An 18215-nucleotide genomic window follows, 5' to 3' on the forward strand; every position below is an offset into this window, starting at 1 on the left:
CTGCTTCTGATGGCCCACAGTGCCTCATGATTGCCCAGTCTTTATTTGCTCGATCCATTCAAAATCTATCCCATTTAGCACAGTGGTAGTGCAACACAATGGAGAGTATCCTCAATGTGAAGATGGGATTTTGTCTGCACAAGGATTGTGATGTGGTCACCCCAACCGAAACTGTCATGGTCAGATGCATCTGCGGTAGGCAGATCAGTGAGGATGAGTTAAGTATGTTTTTCCCTCTCGTTGGTTCCCTCACCACCTGCTGTAGACCCAGGCCAGCTCGGTCAGTAGTGGTGCTACTCTTGGGTGATGGTCATTGAAGTCCCCCATCCAGAGTATATTCTGCACCCTTTCCACCCTCAGTGCTTCCTTGAAGTAGTGTTCAACACGGAAGAGTATTGATTCATCAGCTGAAGGGGTCCTCCCCTTGCTCCATTGATGCTGTGAATCTTTCATCTGTGAAGGGAACGATTTGAGATAATTGAGACTCTGTAATATGCAGTTTAGGTGAATTGCTTAAAAAAAAATTGAAAACAATGAGTATGTCCTATGCTTACCTTACACTCTCCAGCCCCACTTTTATGGTCCTCCACCGTAACACCTTGAGGCTCCTTTGGCTCTATTCAAAATGCATTCAAGCCATGCTGGATTTATAATCATTTTTTTGGTTGGACATATTCTAGTTGGATTGGCAAGAAACTCCACTTGAGATTAGATGAATGGACACATTTGTCAGATCTAACCGCTAAGATATGTCCACACTGGGAATTCAAGCCCCAGGTGTGTGATATCTGAGTAACATGAAATAGGTAAATTATGAGAAAAATGTAAAATTTACCTTGTTGATCTCATATTAACATTTGAAATACCGATGAAAGAAAATTCTACTGGCTAACTTTCCCAAACTTTTAAATCAAAAATACACAGGGAGGCAGAAGTTGTGAAAGCAAACACGTTGAATAAAATGATGTAAATCTGCTCCAGAAAAGTTACATTCCCATTTTTCTGAAGAGTTCAAGTCCTTTAGCCAGGGGAAAACTAAACTACCTAGAGCCTTCAATCGACAAATCAAACTCCCGGCCCGGTAATGTGAGCATTTAATATTAATTAGAAGCTCAATGTCGGTCAATTCTGAATTCCAAACAGAAAACAAAATCAGTTGCTTAGAAAATATCCAGTTTAACCTTGAAATTGGTACCCCTGTGACTTATGCCTCTTATTTTATTCATGATAGCCAAAGCTCTAGTCTGATATTATCTTGCTCTAGGTGTTTTAACACATTCTACATGTTAAAGAATGGATCCAGTGAAATTTGGCCCAGTAAAATCTCTCATTGTGATGTCCAGTGTTTTTTATACCTGGTAGTTCCGAACACCATCCCAGCATGCAGTCTGATTTTGTTGTGCCTTCAAATCCTCCACTCCAAACTAGGAATAGAATCAAAGGAAGAATTAAAAACTAATGCTGAAACATTTATTTTATTTTCCCCCTCAAAATAACAACTGGAGAGGTTTATTTGATAAATACTCAGAATTCACAAGAGTAAGAAACGTTCCTGTTTTGCCAACTAATTTCCCACCTTCACCTTCCATCCTTGCCCTGCACAACCAAATCCCCACCACCCCCACGAGAAAAAAAAACACATGCACAACAGGGCAGGAGAAATTGAGGAACTAGGCTCATATTTACTACTGTTTTCAAGTTGTACAGGAGTAATTTTTCTTGGACAATTTGGCTTGCTGAATAAGGTCATCCTCAGTTTTCTCAGTGTAGTGATTTAACTGTCCCACCATTAAATATTTAGGAAGAACACTACAGTTGGAACTGCATTGTTCAATAAAGAGTCAGTAACTTAAATTGGGATCAGCTCTTTTTATAGAAATACAGCACAACAAATATAGTAGCATTAAGAAGTGGAAACAGAAGTAGGCTATACTACCCCTTCTAAATCAACTCCACTTTCTAGTTGGATTGGCAGGAAACTCCACTATATCTTGAGATTAGGTGAATGGACACATTGTCAGACCTAACCACCAAGATATGCCCACACTGGGAATTCAAGTCCCAGGTGTGTGATATCTGAGTAACATGAAATAGGTAAATTATGAGAAAAATGTAACTAAAATGTAAAATTTACCTTGTTGATCTTACATTAACATTTGAAATACTGATGGAAGAAAAGTCTACTGGCTAACTTTCCCACCATATCCCTTGATTCTCTTACTGTCCAAAAATCTATCAATCTCAGTCTTGCATATATTAACAACTCAGTATCTATAGTCCTCTGGGGTAAAGAATCCCAAAGATTTACAGCTCTCTAAGAAAAGAAATTTCTCCTCATCTCAATAGTGAATGGCTGACCCCTTATCCTGAGACTATGACCCCTGCTTCTAGACAGCCTGGGAAACAGCATTTACTGGGTGAAGAGCTATCAAAATAAATTTATACATTTCAATGAGATCGCCTCTCATTCCAGAGAATAACACTCTATTCTAAGATAAAAGCAAAATATTGTAAATGCTGGAAATATGAAAAAAACCCAGAAAATGCTGGAAAAACTCAACAGGTCTGACAGCATCTGTGGAGAGAGAAACAGAGTTAACGTTTCGAGTTTGCACGACTCTTCTTCAGAGCTAAAGTGGAAATGTGACAGAATTTATACTGTTTAATTTGGTGGCGGGGGGGGGGTTGGAGCAAATAAGGCAGGATAGAAGGTCAGTGATAGGTGGGGGCTAAGGAAAGACTGACAACAATGTCATGGGCACAAGACAAAGGGAGTGTTAATGGTAGTGGTGAAGACTAAAAAAGGTGCTGATAGTGGCATAAAGATAAGAAAGCAGAATGTGTTAATAGCAGAACAAGGGTCAGCACTCTGAAAGAACACCATAGAACAAGTTACAGATGGCCATCTGGGGTTGAGGGGAGGGGGTGCTGGTTGGGGAAAAAGGATATAAAAAAAGGGGGCATAAACAAGGGATAAAGCAGCCCAATGCAAACTGGAGGAACAGCACCTCATCTTCCAATTAGGCACTTTACAGCCTTCCGGACTTAACATTAAGTTCAACAACTTCAAATCATGAACTCTCTCCTCTATCTTCACCCCCTTTTTAAATCATTTTTTAAAAATTTATTTTCAGTTTTTATTTATTTACTTATTTTCATTTTTATTTACTCATTCATTGTTTTATGTCTTCTTTAACCCCCTTTTTAAATCCTTTTTCCTCCCCATACTCTCCCCCGCAAAAGGCCCATCTGTCACTTGTTCTATGGTGTTCTTTCAGAGTACTGACCCTTGTTCTGCTATTAACACATTCTGCTTTCTTACCTTTATGCCACTATCAGCATCTTTTTTAGTCTTCACCACTACCATTCACACTCCCTTTGTCTTGTGTCCATGACATCTTTGTCAGTCTTTCCTTAGCCCCTACCTATCGCTGACCTTCTATCCTGCTTTACCTACTCCACCCCCCCAACCCCAAGCAGTATAAATTCCATATAAATTCCATCACTTCTCTTTATATCTTCTGTCTTTCTTTAGCTCTGAAGAGTCGTGCGGACTCGAAAAGTTAACTGTTTCTCTCTCCACAGATGCTGTCAGACCTGGTGAGTTTTTCCAACATTTTCTGTTTTTATAGCTCTATTCTACTCAATGTTTCCTTATAGGACAACCCCCTCATACCAAGAATCAACCTGGTGAACCTTTGTTGCACCTCCTCTAATGCAAGTATTTCTATCCTTCCTTAGGTAAGGAGGCATATTGGACACAGTACAGTAAAGGCTAAGAAACTTACTTCAACACACATTACAATTCTTTTTGAATATTATTGTAAACCACCCCTTATGATCAAGGCCAAGGAGAGAAATCATGGGTTTTGTAACTTTTGGGATAGTTTCTTAGAACACCACGTTCTGGAGCCAACTAGAGAGCAAGCTATACTAGACCTGGTACTGAGCAATGTGATAGGCTTAATTGATAACCTCATAGTGAAGGCAGCCCTAGGTGGCAGTGATCATAATACATTTGAATTTTACATTAATTTTGAGGGAGAAACGAGTGCGACCAACTTATTTTAAACTTAAATAAGGGAAATTATGAATGCATGAAAAAAGCGGAGCTAGCTGAAGTGAACTGGCAGATGAGGTTAAGGGATATGTTAATAGCGGTTCAGTGGCAGACATTTAAAGGTGTATTTCAGAATACACAGAATATATTCATTCCAATGAGAAAGAAAAATTCCAAGGGCCCACCATCCGTGGTTAACTAAAAAAGTTAAAGACAGTATCAAACGCAAAGAAAAAGCTTATAATTATGCAAAGACAGGGGGCAGGTCAGAAGTTTGGAAAGAATACACAGAATAGCAAAGAATGACAAAAAGATTAATAAGGAAGTAATAAATTGAAGAACAGGAGAAAGCTAGCTAGTAATATAAAGACAGATAGTAAGCACTTCTATAGATACTTAAATAAGTAAAGAGTTAACAAAGTTAGCATTGGTCTTATAGAAAATACGCCTGGGGAATTGATAATGGAAAGTAGGGAGATGGCAGATGAATTAAACAGGTATTTTGCTTTGGTCTTCACTATAGAGGACACAAGTAACATCCCAGAAATAGCTGTAAATCAGGAAATGGAAGGGAGGGAGGAACTTGGGAAAATTACAATCACCAGGGAAGCGGTATTGAGCAAATTGTTGGGGCTGCAGGCTGACAAATCCCTCGGATGGACTTCACCCTAAGGTCTTACAAGAAGTGGCTAGTGAGATAGTTGATGCATTGGTTTTAATTTTCCAAAATTCCCCAGACTCAGGGAAGATACCATCAGATTGAAAAAATAGCAAACGTAGCTCCTTTATTCAAAAAGGGAGACAGAAACCAGAACCTCGAGCCTCCTGCGCATGCACTTGCTGGGAAATGGCCGTACATGCACAGTACTACCTTTTTACCAGCCCTGTCTGCCTGTGCAAGAGAAAAGAAACAGAATGGCGTGAAAAGGCAGGTCAGATGACCTGACACGGAGCGCCATTATCTTGTAGGTGTCGCAAGAAGCAGGAGCGAGACAGGGAGAGATCCCAAAAGGTAGTCTCAGGTAAGGGATGAAGATAGGGGACAGGACTAGGTCCCATAAGCGAAGTTAAAGAAAAGAGCAGAGTAATAGGCTCCAAATTCAAGAAAGAGCTGCAGGATGAGCTCTGTAGATTCGAGAAAGCAGCCAAAGGTTGGTGATTCTGTGCTGTGGGCCGCTGGAGCAAAGGTACGCCTTTGGAGCAGTGGCGTTCTGCTTGGCACAGCCAAAAATCTGAAATTGCACTTGGAAAGTGAAGCTTGAGTATACTCGGAGATCCAGGAGAAAGAAATCTCGGAAGGTGAGACTGAAACCCTGCGAGGTGGGTCGTTGTTGAAACCATCTGAGTAGGAGAGATTTTTGTACAAAATTCCAAGGCGGATCTTTAAATATGGAGATTGGAATCCCTCGGGAGAAAGACAAAGGTTTAGTGAGATTAGATGGCTCACAATGTGAAAATTGTCTCGGTGTGTTGTTGAGAAATCCTGCAGCGGTTCAAGAAGGCAGTTCACCACCTCCTTCACAAGGACAACTAGGGATGGGCAATAAATATTGGCCAGCCAGTGAAGCTCACATCTCATGAATGAATTAAAAAAAATCCATGGAATTGGCTTTGGTCACATCTGTCATCTATTGTGTAGTGTAATGTGTCCGACCACAGTCGCCTGTTCACATATACCTCATACTTAACTTGAATATTAGAATATAAGATAGATATTGTAAATTGTTTTATCTTGCTGAACTTGTAAAACGTATTTTGGTTTGTTTAAAACACGTGGAATCTTTGTGGCTTTATTCACTGGGTAAGCGTCTTGAATCTCAAAGTTTATCTACTTTAAATAAAACGTTATTGGTTCCTAACTGGATCTACCGCTGGGGTCTAGCCAAAGATTGTTAACAATTTCAATACCTCAAAAATCTCATAAAAAACATCAAGATAGAGTGCAGTAATAGGCAAGTAGACAAAAGGACAAGATTGAAGTCTTTGGAAAAGACAATCATGAGAATCATGTGCAGGATAAAACATGTTACTGATTCACCATGAGCCCATTAACCCATTATGCATTCCTGTACTGGCAATTTCACCCCACAAAGCCTGCTCATAGAAAACTTCCATTTGCAACAAAATAATCAGAACTCCAGCCGTGATTCCACCCTCTGTCACAAAATAATTATAGGTGACAAAGGCCATCTAACTCAGCTCATCTCATCCTTCCAGAATGACATACCAGTGACTACAACTCAAAAGTATTTAATTGGCTGTAAAGTAATTTGAGACATCTTGAAGGTGCATTATAAAGCTTTTGTTTTTATTTCATTCCATTGCATGCAGTAGGCAGAGTTACTGTAGCAATGGTGAAACTGGAGTTCCAATGCTGATTCCCTGAGAATAATTAAACATAGAGCAATCAAATTGATGTTAGGAAAGTGGCTACAACAAAATCACTACATTACAAAACAGTTCAACTCTGTAGTTAATACAACATTACCAATCTGATTTCTCTAGCACCAACCCACAAGATACCATAAATGGCATCTGCTCCTTTTACGTTAATGACACTATCCCCAGGATTTGCCAATCAGACATCTACCAGTTTAAGAAAAATGTGTAATGGATTGAATTGCTGGTCTGATTTTTTCAGAGAAGGATGATAAAAGCTATGTAAGTTCAGTATGATCTTAACTCAAGAACTGGATTGTTTCCCCTTCCCCCAAAAACTCTCACAAAAAATGTGTTGTATATTGTGCATTTACAGCCTAAAATGGAAAAATGTAATTAATAAATAAGAAAGTCCAACAGCAAAAAAAAGTGACACCCCCCACCCCAGCCATCCTAACAGCCCCCAATCTCCCCCATACCCCTCCAACACTACCCAAACTTCCCCACCCCTCCAATGCCAACAACCTCCCTGGACCAAATCTCCTCCCCTCCCCTCCCTCCCATCATCCAATTGGCCCTAAAATGGAAATTTCACTTACCGTTTTTCAAGCAAGAACACTCTAATTTGCTGTGCTGCTGTTGACCTTTGGGCAACTTTGTAGATTTCTGGCGGGATTTTAAAAAAGAAACAGAATCGCGAAGCTGCTCAAAGGTCGGAAGCAGCAGCGCTGCAACTCAGTGAAATTGACCTGTCACCGACTGACAGTCCGGCTTTTAAAAAATCAGAACTCAGTCTGAAGGTTCCAATTGTTTTTAAAGTCGATCTGTCGGGTCTACAACTCTGAGCAGCCTCTGCCCCCCCCCCCCCCCCCCCCACCACCCACCCCCCACCCCCCAGTCCCAGCCGCGGGCTCTGGAGTTTGGCACCATCTGCACCCCCTCTCTACCGGACCCTGCCTAAGATAACATCACATTACCTTTACATCAACACCATTTTCCATTCGGCTTTCTGGTTCTGATTTCATCAGCCAAAAGTTGCGTGCCTCTTTGTTGCCTTTATCCTTCCCAGATGACTTTACTGCTGTTCTTCTGCCAGTGGTCAAACTCTCTATATTCACATGTTCCGTTGAGTCATCCAGCTCTGTTTTAGCAAATTTGGCAGCTGGTTCAGTTGTTTCTATTGGTGACAGAGGGCAAGCAACAAAAAAAGTGTAACAGAGTCTCTTCCAGAACAACACTGTAACTCTTTCGAGTTATCAACAGTCACAGATTGCAACTCTTTCGAGTACATTCACAGTTCTTGGTTTCCGGGAGTGGGACATGAACCCACAACCTTCTGATTCAAAGGCGAGGGTGCTGTGAACTGAGCCACAGCTGACACTCTAGAACAACACTGTAACTCTTTCGAGTTATCAAGAGTCACAGATTGTAACTCTTTCGAGTACATTCACAGCTCTTGGTTTCCGGGAGTGGGACATGAACCCACAACCTTCTGATTCAAAGGCGAGGGTGCTGTGAACTGAGCCACAGCTGACACCTCTAGAACAACACTGTAACTCTTTCGAGTTATCAAGAGTCACAGATTGTAACTCTTTCGAGTACATTCACAGTTCTTGGTTTCCGGGAGTGGGACATGAACCCACAACCTTCTGATTCAAAGGCGAGGGTGCTATGAACTGAGCCACAGCTGACACCTCCAAAAGCGGGGATACTCTTTCGAGTTATCAACAGTCACAGATTGCAACTCTTTTGAGTACAATCACAGTTCTTGGTTTCCAGGAGTGGGACATGAACCCACAACCCTCTGATTCAAAGGCGAGGGTGCTATGAACTGAGCCACAGCTGACACCTCTAGAACAACACTGTAACTCTTTCGAGTTATCAAGAGTCACAGATTGTAACTCTTTCGAGTACATTCACAGTTCTTGGTTTCCGGGAGTGGGACATGAACCCACAACCCTCTGATTCAAAGGCGAGGGTGCTATGAACTGAGCCACAGCTGACACCTCTAGAACAACACTGTAACTCTTTCGAGTTATCAAGAGTCACAGATTGTAACTCTTTCGAGTACATTCACAGTTCTTGGTTTCCAGGAGTGGGACATGAACCCACAACCTTCTGATTCAAAGGCGAGGGTGCTATGAACTGAGCCACAGCTGACACCTCCAAAAGCGGGGATACTCTTTCGAGTTATCAACAGTCACAGATTGCAACTCTTTTGAGTACAATCACAGTTCTTGGTTTCCAGGAGTGGGACATGAACCCACAACCCTCTGATTCAAAGGCGAGGGTGCTATGAACTGAGCCACAGCTGACACCTCTAGAACAACACTGTAGTTGGACTGTTAAAACAGATTACCTAATAGGGTTGCCTTAATTCTTTAAATGCTGATACATCCTCCATACACTGTGTGAATATAGCCTCGCTTAAAAGGTTCTGAATGCATCATGCACCACAAGGACGAATGAAAAGTTAGCATGCTGTCACAGATAGATGATGCTACACGTGGTATCCTACTCTCAGACTCCTCGACTAAATCTAACTGGCCATTTAACATTATCCCATCAAAACTACAGTGGGAGTACAGAGTGGAGACTACGGGGTCCGAGTGTGACGAGTGTTAATTTGGGATTTGGTGCAGGTGGGATATCTCTGATAAGTTTTTCTCAAGCTATAATTAAGATTAACAGTCAGACTCTGACTGAGACTTTAAAGTTACAAACTAGTTAAGAAGCCTATTAGTGACAGTTATCTATCAATCAATTGAAAGTGGTTGCCTGAATAGGTGTTAATTACTGTAGCAGGAAGGTGACTTAGCAGTTGAAACTTGGGTGCGAGTCACCAGCCCTCTACAGAAGCAGACAGGTTTAGTGATCACACGAAGTGGGAGCACAGAGTGGAGACAATGAGGCCAGAGTGCTAATTTGGGAATTTAGTGCAGGTGGGAACTCGATGCAGAAGGTGAAGTAGGTGCTACTTTTTAAAAACATTTTTTCAGCATGCAGTAGCTAGTGAGTGTTAAAAGGCATTAATTAGGTGAGCAGGTAAGTGATTGATTGGCGAGATTTTATCTTTTTTGACGTGGGCGGTAGTTTAAAGCGATACTGGGGAGATATAAGTACAGGGCATTGCACTAAATTTATAGCTTAACAAGTAAAACTACTTAATATAACTACGGATAACAGCTGAGTTATATTTCCAAACTTGAAACCTAGTTAGTTAAATAAAACACATTAAAGATGGCAGGCCAGGTGATGTGTTGCAGCTGTAGTATGCAGGCTCTGGTGGACACCAGTGTGCTTCACAGCAGCCACAGCTGCAAGTGTCTGCAGCTCAAGGAACTTCAGCTCAGAGGTGATGAGTTGCAGTTTGAGCTTTGGACACCGCAATGCATCAGGGAGGGGGAAAGTTACCTGGACACTTTGTTCCAGGAGGCAGTCACACCCCTTAGGTTATGTATTTGGTCTGTAGTCACACCCTCCTGTCACTGACTTGTGTGGATGACAGCATGGGCCACAAGGTGGATGAGCAAACAGACCACAGCACCGTGATTCAGGGAGCCATTCAAACGGGTGGAGTAAAAAGAATGCAATTGTAGTAGGGAATAGTTTCTGTGTTGCCGACCCGGTGTCAGGGTTAAGTACATCTCCTCAGGGGTGGAGAGGAACTTGTAGTGGGAGGAGAAAGATCCAGTTGTCGTGGTCCACATAGGTACTAATGACTAAGAGGTTCTACTGAGGGTGCATGAGTAGCTAGGGATCAAAATTAAAAAGCAGAACCATAAAGTAATAATCTCTGCCTGAGCCATGAGCAAATTGGCATTGGGTAAATAAGATCAAAGAGTTGAATGCATAGATCAAAGGTTGACATGGGAGAAATGAGTTTCAATTTATGGGGCACTGGCACCAGTAGTGGAGAAAGTGGAACTGTACCGTTGGGACAGTCCTCTGAACTGCACTGTGTCCAATGTACTGGCAAATCATATAACTAAGGCTGCAGAGAGGGCTTTAAACTAAATAATGGGTGGATGGTTCATGTGAAGGAAGATTTAGAAAGTTAACGACAAAAGCCAAGGCAATAGTGCAGGCTAGTGATTCGGGTAATGGTAACCAGCATGTCATAGGAAGGGACAGAATGTACAAACGTAAGAGTGCACCAGCAAATAAGGTCAGAGTAAGGGAAAATGGTTAAACAAAAAACAGAATTAAAGCGCACAGCATTTGTAACAAGATGAATTGACAGCACAAATGGAAATAAATGAGTATATGATAGCCGTTACAGAGAAAAGGTTGCAAAGTGACCATGGCTGGAAACTGAACATTCACAGGTATTTGACTTTACGGAAGGACAGGAAGAAAGGAAAAGGAGATGGGGTGCCTCTGTTAATAAAGGATGAGATCAATACAGTAGTGAGAAATGATCTTGGTTCAGAAGATCAAAACGTAGAATCAGTTTGGATGCAGATAAGAAAGAGCAAAGGAAACAAGTCACTGGTGGGAGTGGTTTAAAGGTCCTGACAGTAGCTGCATCGTAGAACAGAGTATAAATCAAGAAATAAAGGCAGCTTGTAAGAAAGGTACTGCAATAATCATTGGAAATTTTATTCTTCATATAGATTGGACAAATCAAATTGGCAAAAGTAGTCTGAAGGATGAGTTATTATTACACAATAATAGAGTGTATTTGGGGACAGTTTCTTAGAACAATACATACTGAGACTGACCAGGGGACAGGTTATTTTAGACCCGGTAACATGTAATGAGATAGGATTAATAAATGACATCATGGTAAAGGAACCTCTAGCTAAAAGTGATCATAACATGTCGGAATTTCATATTCCGTTTGAGGTTAAGAAATTTGACTCTGAAAATAGTGTCTTAAACTTAAATAAAAGCAATTACGAGGGCATGAAGACAGAGTTGGCTAAAGGGGACTAGGAAAATAGGTTAAAAGGCAAGATGGTAGAAAAGCAGTGGCAGACATTTAAGGGAATATCTCATAACTCTCAACAAAGATATATTCCATTGAGAAAGAAAGGCTCCACGAGAAGGATGCACCATCTGTAGCTAACTAAGGAAGTTAAGAATGGTATCAAATTGAAAGAAAAGATGAACAAGGCTGCAAAGATTAGCGGTAGGTCAAAGATTGGGAAAATTTGAGAAACCAGCAAAAGATAACTAAAACAAATAGAGGGAGAAACTGTAATATAAGAAAACAACTAACAGGAAATATAAAAAGATAGTAAAAGCTTCGACAAGTATATAAAAAGTAAGAGAATAGTTAAAGTGAGCATTGATCCCTCAGAGGGTGAGATTGGGGAATTAATAATGGGAAATAACGAAATGGCAGAGACTTCGAACAAGTATTTTGTATCCGTCTTCACAGTAAAAGACACAAAACGTCCCAAGAATAGTAGAAAATCAAAAGGGAAAGGGAGGGAGGAACTTGAAACAATCATAATGACTGGAGAAAAAATGCTAGGAAACCGGATGGGACTAAAGGTTGACAAGTCCCCTGGACCTGATGGCCTGCATCCCAGGGTCATAAAGGAAATGGCTGCAGAGATAGTGCATGCATTGGTTGGAATATTTCAAAATTCCCTAGATTCTGGAATCTAGAAAGGCAAAATATTATTTAAATGGAGAGAGATTCTGGAAAGGCCCCAGTGGATTGGAAAACTGCAAATGTAATAACACTATTCAAGAAAGGGGGGAACAGAAAGCAGGAAACTACAGGCCAGTTAGTCTAACACCCATCAATGGTGAAAATGCTAGAATCCATTACTAAGGAGCTGATGGCAGGCCATTTAGAAAATTAAAATACAATCAGGCAGAGTCAAATGGTTTTGTGAAAGGGAAATTGTGTTTGACAAATTTATTAGCTATTTGAGGATGTAACAAGCAGAAGCGAAAGAGGAGAACCAGTAGATGTAGTGTATTTGGATTTCCAAAAGGCACTTGATGAAGTGCCACATAAAAGGCATAAGATAAGAGCTCTTCGAGGTGATATATTAGCATGGATAGAGGATTGGCTAGCTAACAGGAAACTAAGTGTCCAGATAAATGGGTCATTTTCAGGTTGGCAAACTGTAACTAGTGCAGTGCTGCAGGGATCAGTGCTGAGGCCTCAACTATTTATGATCCACATTAATGACTTGAATGAAGGGACAAACTGTATTGTGGCCAAATTTACTGATGATACAGAGATAGGTAGGAAAGCAAGTTGTGAGGAGGGTACAAAGAGTCTGCAAAGGGATATAGATAGATTAAGTGAGTGGGCAAAAAATTTGGGAGATGGAGTATGTGGGAAAATGTGAGGTTGTTCACTTTGGTAGGAATAGAAAGGCAGAATATTATTTAAATGGAGAGAGATTGCTACAATACAGAATGATCTGGTTGTCCTTGTACATTAATCACAAAAAGTTACCATGCAGGTATAGCAAGTAATTGGGCAGGCAAATTTGCCTTTATTGCAAGGGGGATGGAGTATAAAAATGGGGAAGTCTTGCTACAGCTGTATGAGAAATTGATGAGACTACACTTGGTGTACTGTGTACAGTTTTGGTCTCCTTACTTAAGGAAGGATATACTTGCATTGGAAGCAGTTCAGAGAAAGTTCACTAAGCTGATTCCTGGGAAGAAGAGGTTAGTTTATGAGGAAAGGTTGCGCCTATACTCACTGGAGTTTAGAAGAATGAGAGGTGATCTTATGGAAGAGTATAATATTCTGAAGGGGCTTTACAGGGTAGATGCTGTGAGGACGTTTCCTCTTAAGGGGAATCTAGAAGTAGAGGACACGGCTTCAAAGTAAGGAGTCTTCTATTTAAGATTGAAATTAGGAGAACATTTTTCACTCAGAGGATTATCAGTCTTTGGAATTCTCTTCCACAGAGAGCAGTGGAGGGTGAGTCATTGAATATATTCAAGGTTAAGTTATAGACAGATTTTTGATCGACAACTGAGTTGAGGGGTATGGAGGACATACGCGAAAGTGGAGTTAAGGCCACAATTAGATCAACATTGATCTTATCAAATGGTGGGCCAAATGGCCTAATCCTGCTCTTATTTCCTCTGATCTTTTGATCTGGAGAGCTTGTGGAAAGGGGCAGTTGGGATTGTTGAGATACATTTAGGAACATAGGACTTAGGAACAGGAATAGGCCATTTGGTCCTTCAAACCTGCGCTGCCATTTAATAAGATCATGGCTGTTCTGTTTGTGGTCTCAACTCCACTTTCCTGTCTGCCCCCATAACCCCTCGACTCCCTCGTCCATCAAGATATATGTAACTGAGCCTTGAATAAATTTAATGATCCACTGCTTTCTGGGGAGGAGAATTCCACATACTAATAACCCGAAGAGAAAAAAAAATTCTCATCTCCATCTTCAAAGGGAGACCGCTTATTCTGAAACTATGTCCCCTAACTCTAGTGTTCCTCACATGAAGAAACATCCTCCCATTATCCACCCTATCAAGTCCCCTCAGGATCTTTATGTGTCAATACGATCACTCCTCATTCTTTTAAACTCCAATGGGTATAGCCAAAACCTATTCAACCTTTCTTCATAAGATAAACCCTGCATTCCAAGAATGAGTAATATAATTCAAAATATAGGAGCTACTGGGCTGACGATCTATCTTTCTTCTTAATTTTGTTTCCTCCACACACTGTTGGAGCACATAAAGTAGCACAAATGTGTGAGGATTAGGGAGGATCCATACCACCAGCTGTCAGGATCAATCTGCCAATAGTGTGGTGATATGCTGCAGTTAAAGTAAAATACAAATATCATAGAATAATACAGCACAAAAGGCCATTTGGCCCATTGTGCCTTTCTAGGCTCTTTGGTAGACCTGTCCAATTAATCCCATTCTCCTGCGAAATATGTGAGCATTGTGCCATGTGAAACTTATATACTTGATTGAGATGCGCCAAGGAAGATGCCAAATAGTAAATGGAATGACACTTAACCTTCCCACTGAGCTTCTTTCGTACATATGGCAGCAGTGTAGAATATATCCAACCATCCATTTGGCTGGTTGATGACTTTGTCACCAGCTTGCCTAAAGATCTTGGACCAATGGAAATTAACTGTTCAACCAAACTAAATTCAGAGACACAGATAGAAGGGTAAATATGTAGGTAACTTCCTGAGAAGTATGTGCTGTCTGAGTGTGTGGTGGAGCCAGTTACAATTGGGACATGCAAAAGGAAATTGGATAAGATTCAGAAGAGAAAATTTTCAGGGCCATAGGTAGTAGCTTTTGCAGGGGGCTGGCACAGACACAATGAGCTGAATGGCCTTCTTCTGTATTCTAACCATTCTATGATTCAATAACAATTTAAAGTGAGGTAAATTTTTCAGTGAGCTCATAATATCAGTTCAGGAGTCATTTACAGCACAGAAGGAGGCCATTTAGCCCATTGAGTCCAAGCCAGCTCTCTAGGACCAGTCAGTCCCATTCCTCAGCTATATCCCCATAGCCCAGCAAGTTTATTTCCTTCAAGTGCTCATCCAATTTCCCTTTGAAATAATTTATCATCTCTTCTTCCACCACCCTCTTTGACAGCCAGTTTTAACTCACATCCTCCCAACATCTCTTGTCAAAACCATAAATCTGTGTCCCACAGTTCTTTTACCATCAGCTAATGGGAACAGTTTTTCCTTGTCTACCTTATCCAAACCTGTCATAACCTTGCACGCCTCTTACAAATCTCCCATCAATCTCCTCTTCTCCAAGGAGAACAAGGCAGGTGGCCAAAATCTTGGTCAAAGATGTAGGTTTTAAGCCTCTCGTTCCTCTGGCAGCTAGAGATTTAGGAAGTGAATTCTAGAGCTTAAGGCCTGGACAACTGAAGGCATGGCCACCAGTGGCAGACTAATTAAAAACATTCGGCCCCTCGAGCCTGCTCCGCCATTCAATATGATCATGACTGATCCTCTGACGCCTTTACAGTCTAGAAATCTAATTCCTTCTTAAATATATTCAGTGACTTGGCTTCCACAGCCTTCTGCGATAAAGAATTCAACAGGTTCACCACCTTCTGAGTGAAGAACTTTCTCCTCATCTCAGTCCTAAATAGTCTACCCTGTATCCTGAGACTATGACCCCTTGTTCTAGACACCCCAAACAGAGGAAACATCATCCCTATATCCAATCTGTCGAGCCCTGTCAGAATCAATGAGATCCCCTCGCATTCTTCTAAACTCCAATGAATACAGGCCTCGTCAACCCAATCTCTCTCATGCGACAATCCTGTCATCCCAGGAATCAGGCTGGTGAACCTTCGCTGCACTCCCTCTAAGGCAAGTATATGCTTTCTTAGGTAAGGAGGCCAAAACTGCACACAATACTCCAGATGTGGTCTCACCAATGCACTGTACAGTTGCAGTAAGACATCCTTGCTCCTGTACTCAAGTCCTCTGACAATGAAGGCCAACATGCCATTTGCCTTCTTAACTGCTTGCTGCACCTGTATGCTTGCTTTCAGTAACTGATGTCCAAGGACACTCAGGTCCCTTTGTACATCAACATTTCCCAATCTATCACCATTTAAATAATACTCTGCCATTCTGTTTTTCCTACCAAAGTGGATAAGTTCACATTTATCCATGTAATACTGCATTTGCCATTTGCATTTCCCACTCACTAAACTTGTCTAAATCGCCTTGAAGCCTCTTAACATCCTTCTCACCACTGTCATTCCCACCAAGTTTCGTATCATCAGCAAACTTGGAAATATTACATTTGGTTCCCTCATCCAAATCATTTATATATATTGTGAACAGCTGGGGCCCAAGCACTGATCCCTGCGGTACCCCACTCGTCACTCCCTGCTATTCTGAAAAAGACCCATTTATTCCTACTCTGTTTCCTGTTTGCTGACCAATTGTCAATCCATGCCAATATATTACCCTCAATCCCACATGCTTTAATTTTGCACACTAACCTCTGATGTGGGACTTTATCAAATGCTTTCTGAAAATCCAAATACACCACATCCAATGGTTCTCCTTTATCTATTCTGCTAGTTACTGTTCCAGTATCTACAGGATTTTGGAAGATGACAACCAATGGATCCACTATTTCCAGAGCCACCTCCTTTAGTACCCTGGGATGTAGATTATCGGACCCTTGGGATTTATCAGCTTTCAGTGCCATTAATTTCTCCAGCACTATTGTTTTCGTCATACTAATTTCCTTCAATTCCACCTTCTCATTAGAGCCTCGGTTCCCTAGCATTTCTGGGCAGCTATTTGTGCCTTCCTCCGTGAAGACAGAATTAAAGTAGTTGTTCAATTGCTATGCCATTTCCTTGTTCTCCGTTATAAATTCTCCCGTCTCAGACGGTAAGGGACCTACATTTGTCTTCACTAATCTTTTAAAGTCAAGGAAGTGCAAGAGGCCAAAATCAGAGTGCAGAGACCTCAGAGGATTGTGGGGTTGGAGGAGATTACAGAGAAAGAAAGGGTCAAGGCCTAGGGGAGATTTGAAAACAAGGATGTGAATTATTAAATGGAGACATTGCTTAACCAGGAGCCAATGTCGGTCAGTGAGCACACGGTGTTGGGGAATGGGACTCAAGTCAACCTCACGATGCGATGTGACACAAGATGACAGCAAGTCTACACAGGGTAGAATGTAAAACATGTCCAGATTTATACTATTGTTTTTCTATTATAGACACTAGAAGATCCAGAGAGGCTTTTGCTGATTTTCCCGCCCCATATGAATGTCCCTGGTCACCATTCAGCACATTATCCCCTCACCTTCCAATTGTGAACATTTTATGTTGACAATTACAACCATGAGCTCACATTCAGCCATGTCTCACCATTCTGCAAATACAGCAAGATCTTTACTTAAATCATACATCAATCTTGTTATTAACTAAAACCATCCATGTTCAATGAACCTGATGATTTGGTGAATTTAGCCAGTAATAGCTGACAGGAAAAGACCAGGTCATTTGGGATTCTGGGAGAGATGCTGCAATTAGCTTTAGAACACACAACAGCACACAAATGCAAGTTGTTGTTGTTGAATACGTTTGTGCAGCACCCCACCCGACCCCCTAACTATCTGTTTGAATGTCAGATAGGTGTGGTTCCAGCAAAGCCCCCCCCTCGGTAAATATCCTGCTGTCATCCGCTATCAAGTCATTCAGGAATATAGTGGTCACCTGGACGAAGGACCAGGGAGTGCTCAAAGCTCCTGGGGCAATACTCCAGCAAAGGATTAATGGTTTTAGAAGGGGAGTGGAATGGAAGAGAACGGGAGGGAGAAAATTAAAACACAAACTTAAAAATGTAAAGAGGGAAACTTTTAGATTGATGATGCTTTCAAATCAGAGCCAATCACCACAGATCACGATAGATCATTAAACAATGCTTGTCGGTTACAAAGCCACCGGATTAAGCTATCAACAACAAACACAAAGTCACTGGTAAAGCACAGAAAAAAACATTACTTGATTTTCCAGATCCACGGCGTTTTTTGTTTTTTGGGGGCATCTTCGATTTTTCAACCTTTTTGAATCCTGCGATGGAAGAAAAAAATAATTTTGTTAGTCATTAAACAACGTATTCGTAAAGAAGTCAGTTATAGCTGGGCTGTTGAAATGGCAGAGCTTCCAGAACAAGATAAACTGTGCCCCAAAAATCAACAATTATGCAAAATAATTAAAATATTGACAAAATGGTGATCAGAGGATTGTAATAAAAATACTAATAAATCACAGTACAGAATTTAATCTCATTATTCAAAGTTTTTG

At 41.1% G+C, this 18215-nt stretch overlaps 1 protein-coding gene across 4 annotated transcripts in view; it reads right to left on the bottom strand.

Moving 5' to 3' along the window:
• Positions 1-18215, bottom strand: part of thyn1 (thymocyte nuclear protein 1) — a 37046-nt gene that overhangs the window by 14003 nt on the left and 4828 nt on the right. For all 4 annotated transcript variants that reach the window (XM_078531997.1, XM_078532005.1, XM_078532023.1 and 1 more), the window contains exons 2-4: positions 17913-17981; positions 7417-7616; positions 1356-1424 (exon numbers count right to left, since the gene is read on the bottom strand). In XM_078531997.1, the coding sequence (XP_078388123.1) occupies positions 1356-1424; positions 7417-7616; positions 17913-17955 (312 nt within the window). In that variant the 5' untranslated portion in view covers positions 17956-17981. The remainder of the gene's footprint in view (positions 1-1355; positions 1425-7416; positions 7617-17912; positions 17982-18215) is intronic.

This window comes from Cetorhinus maximus, chromosome 2 (genome assembly GCF_964194155.1).
Source record: "Cetorhinus maximus chromosome 2, sCetMax3.hap1.1, whole genome shotgun sequence".
In the NCBI taxonomy this organism is placed as follows: Eukaryota; Metazoa; Chordata; class Chondrichthyes; order Lamniformes; family Cetorhinidae; genus Cetorhinus; species Cetorhinus maximus.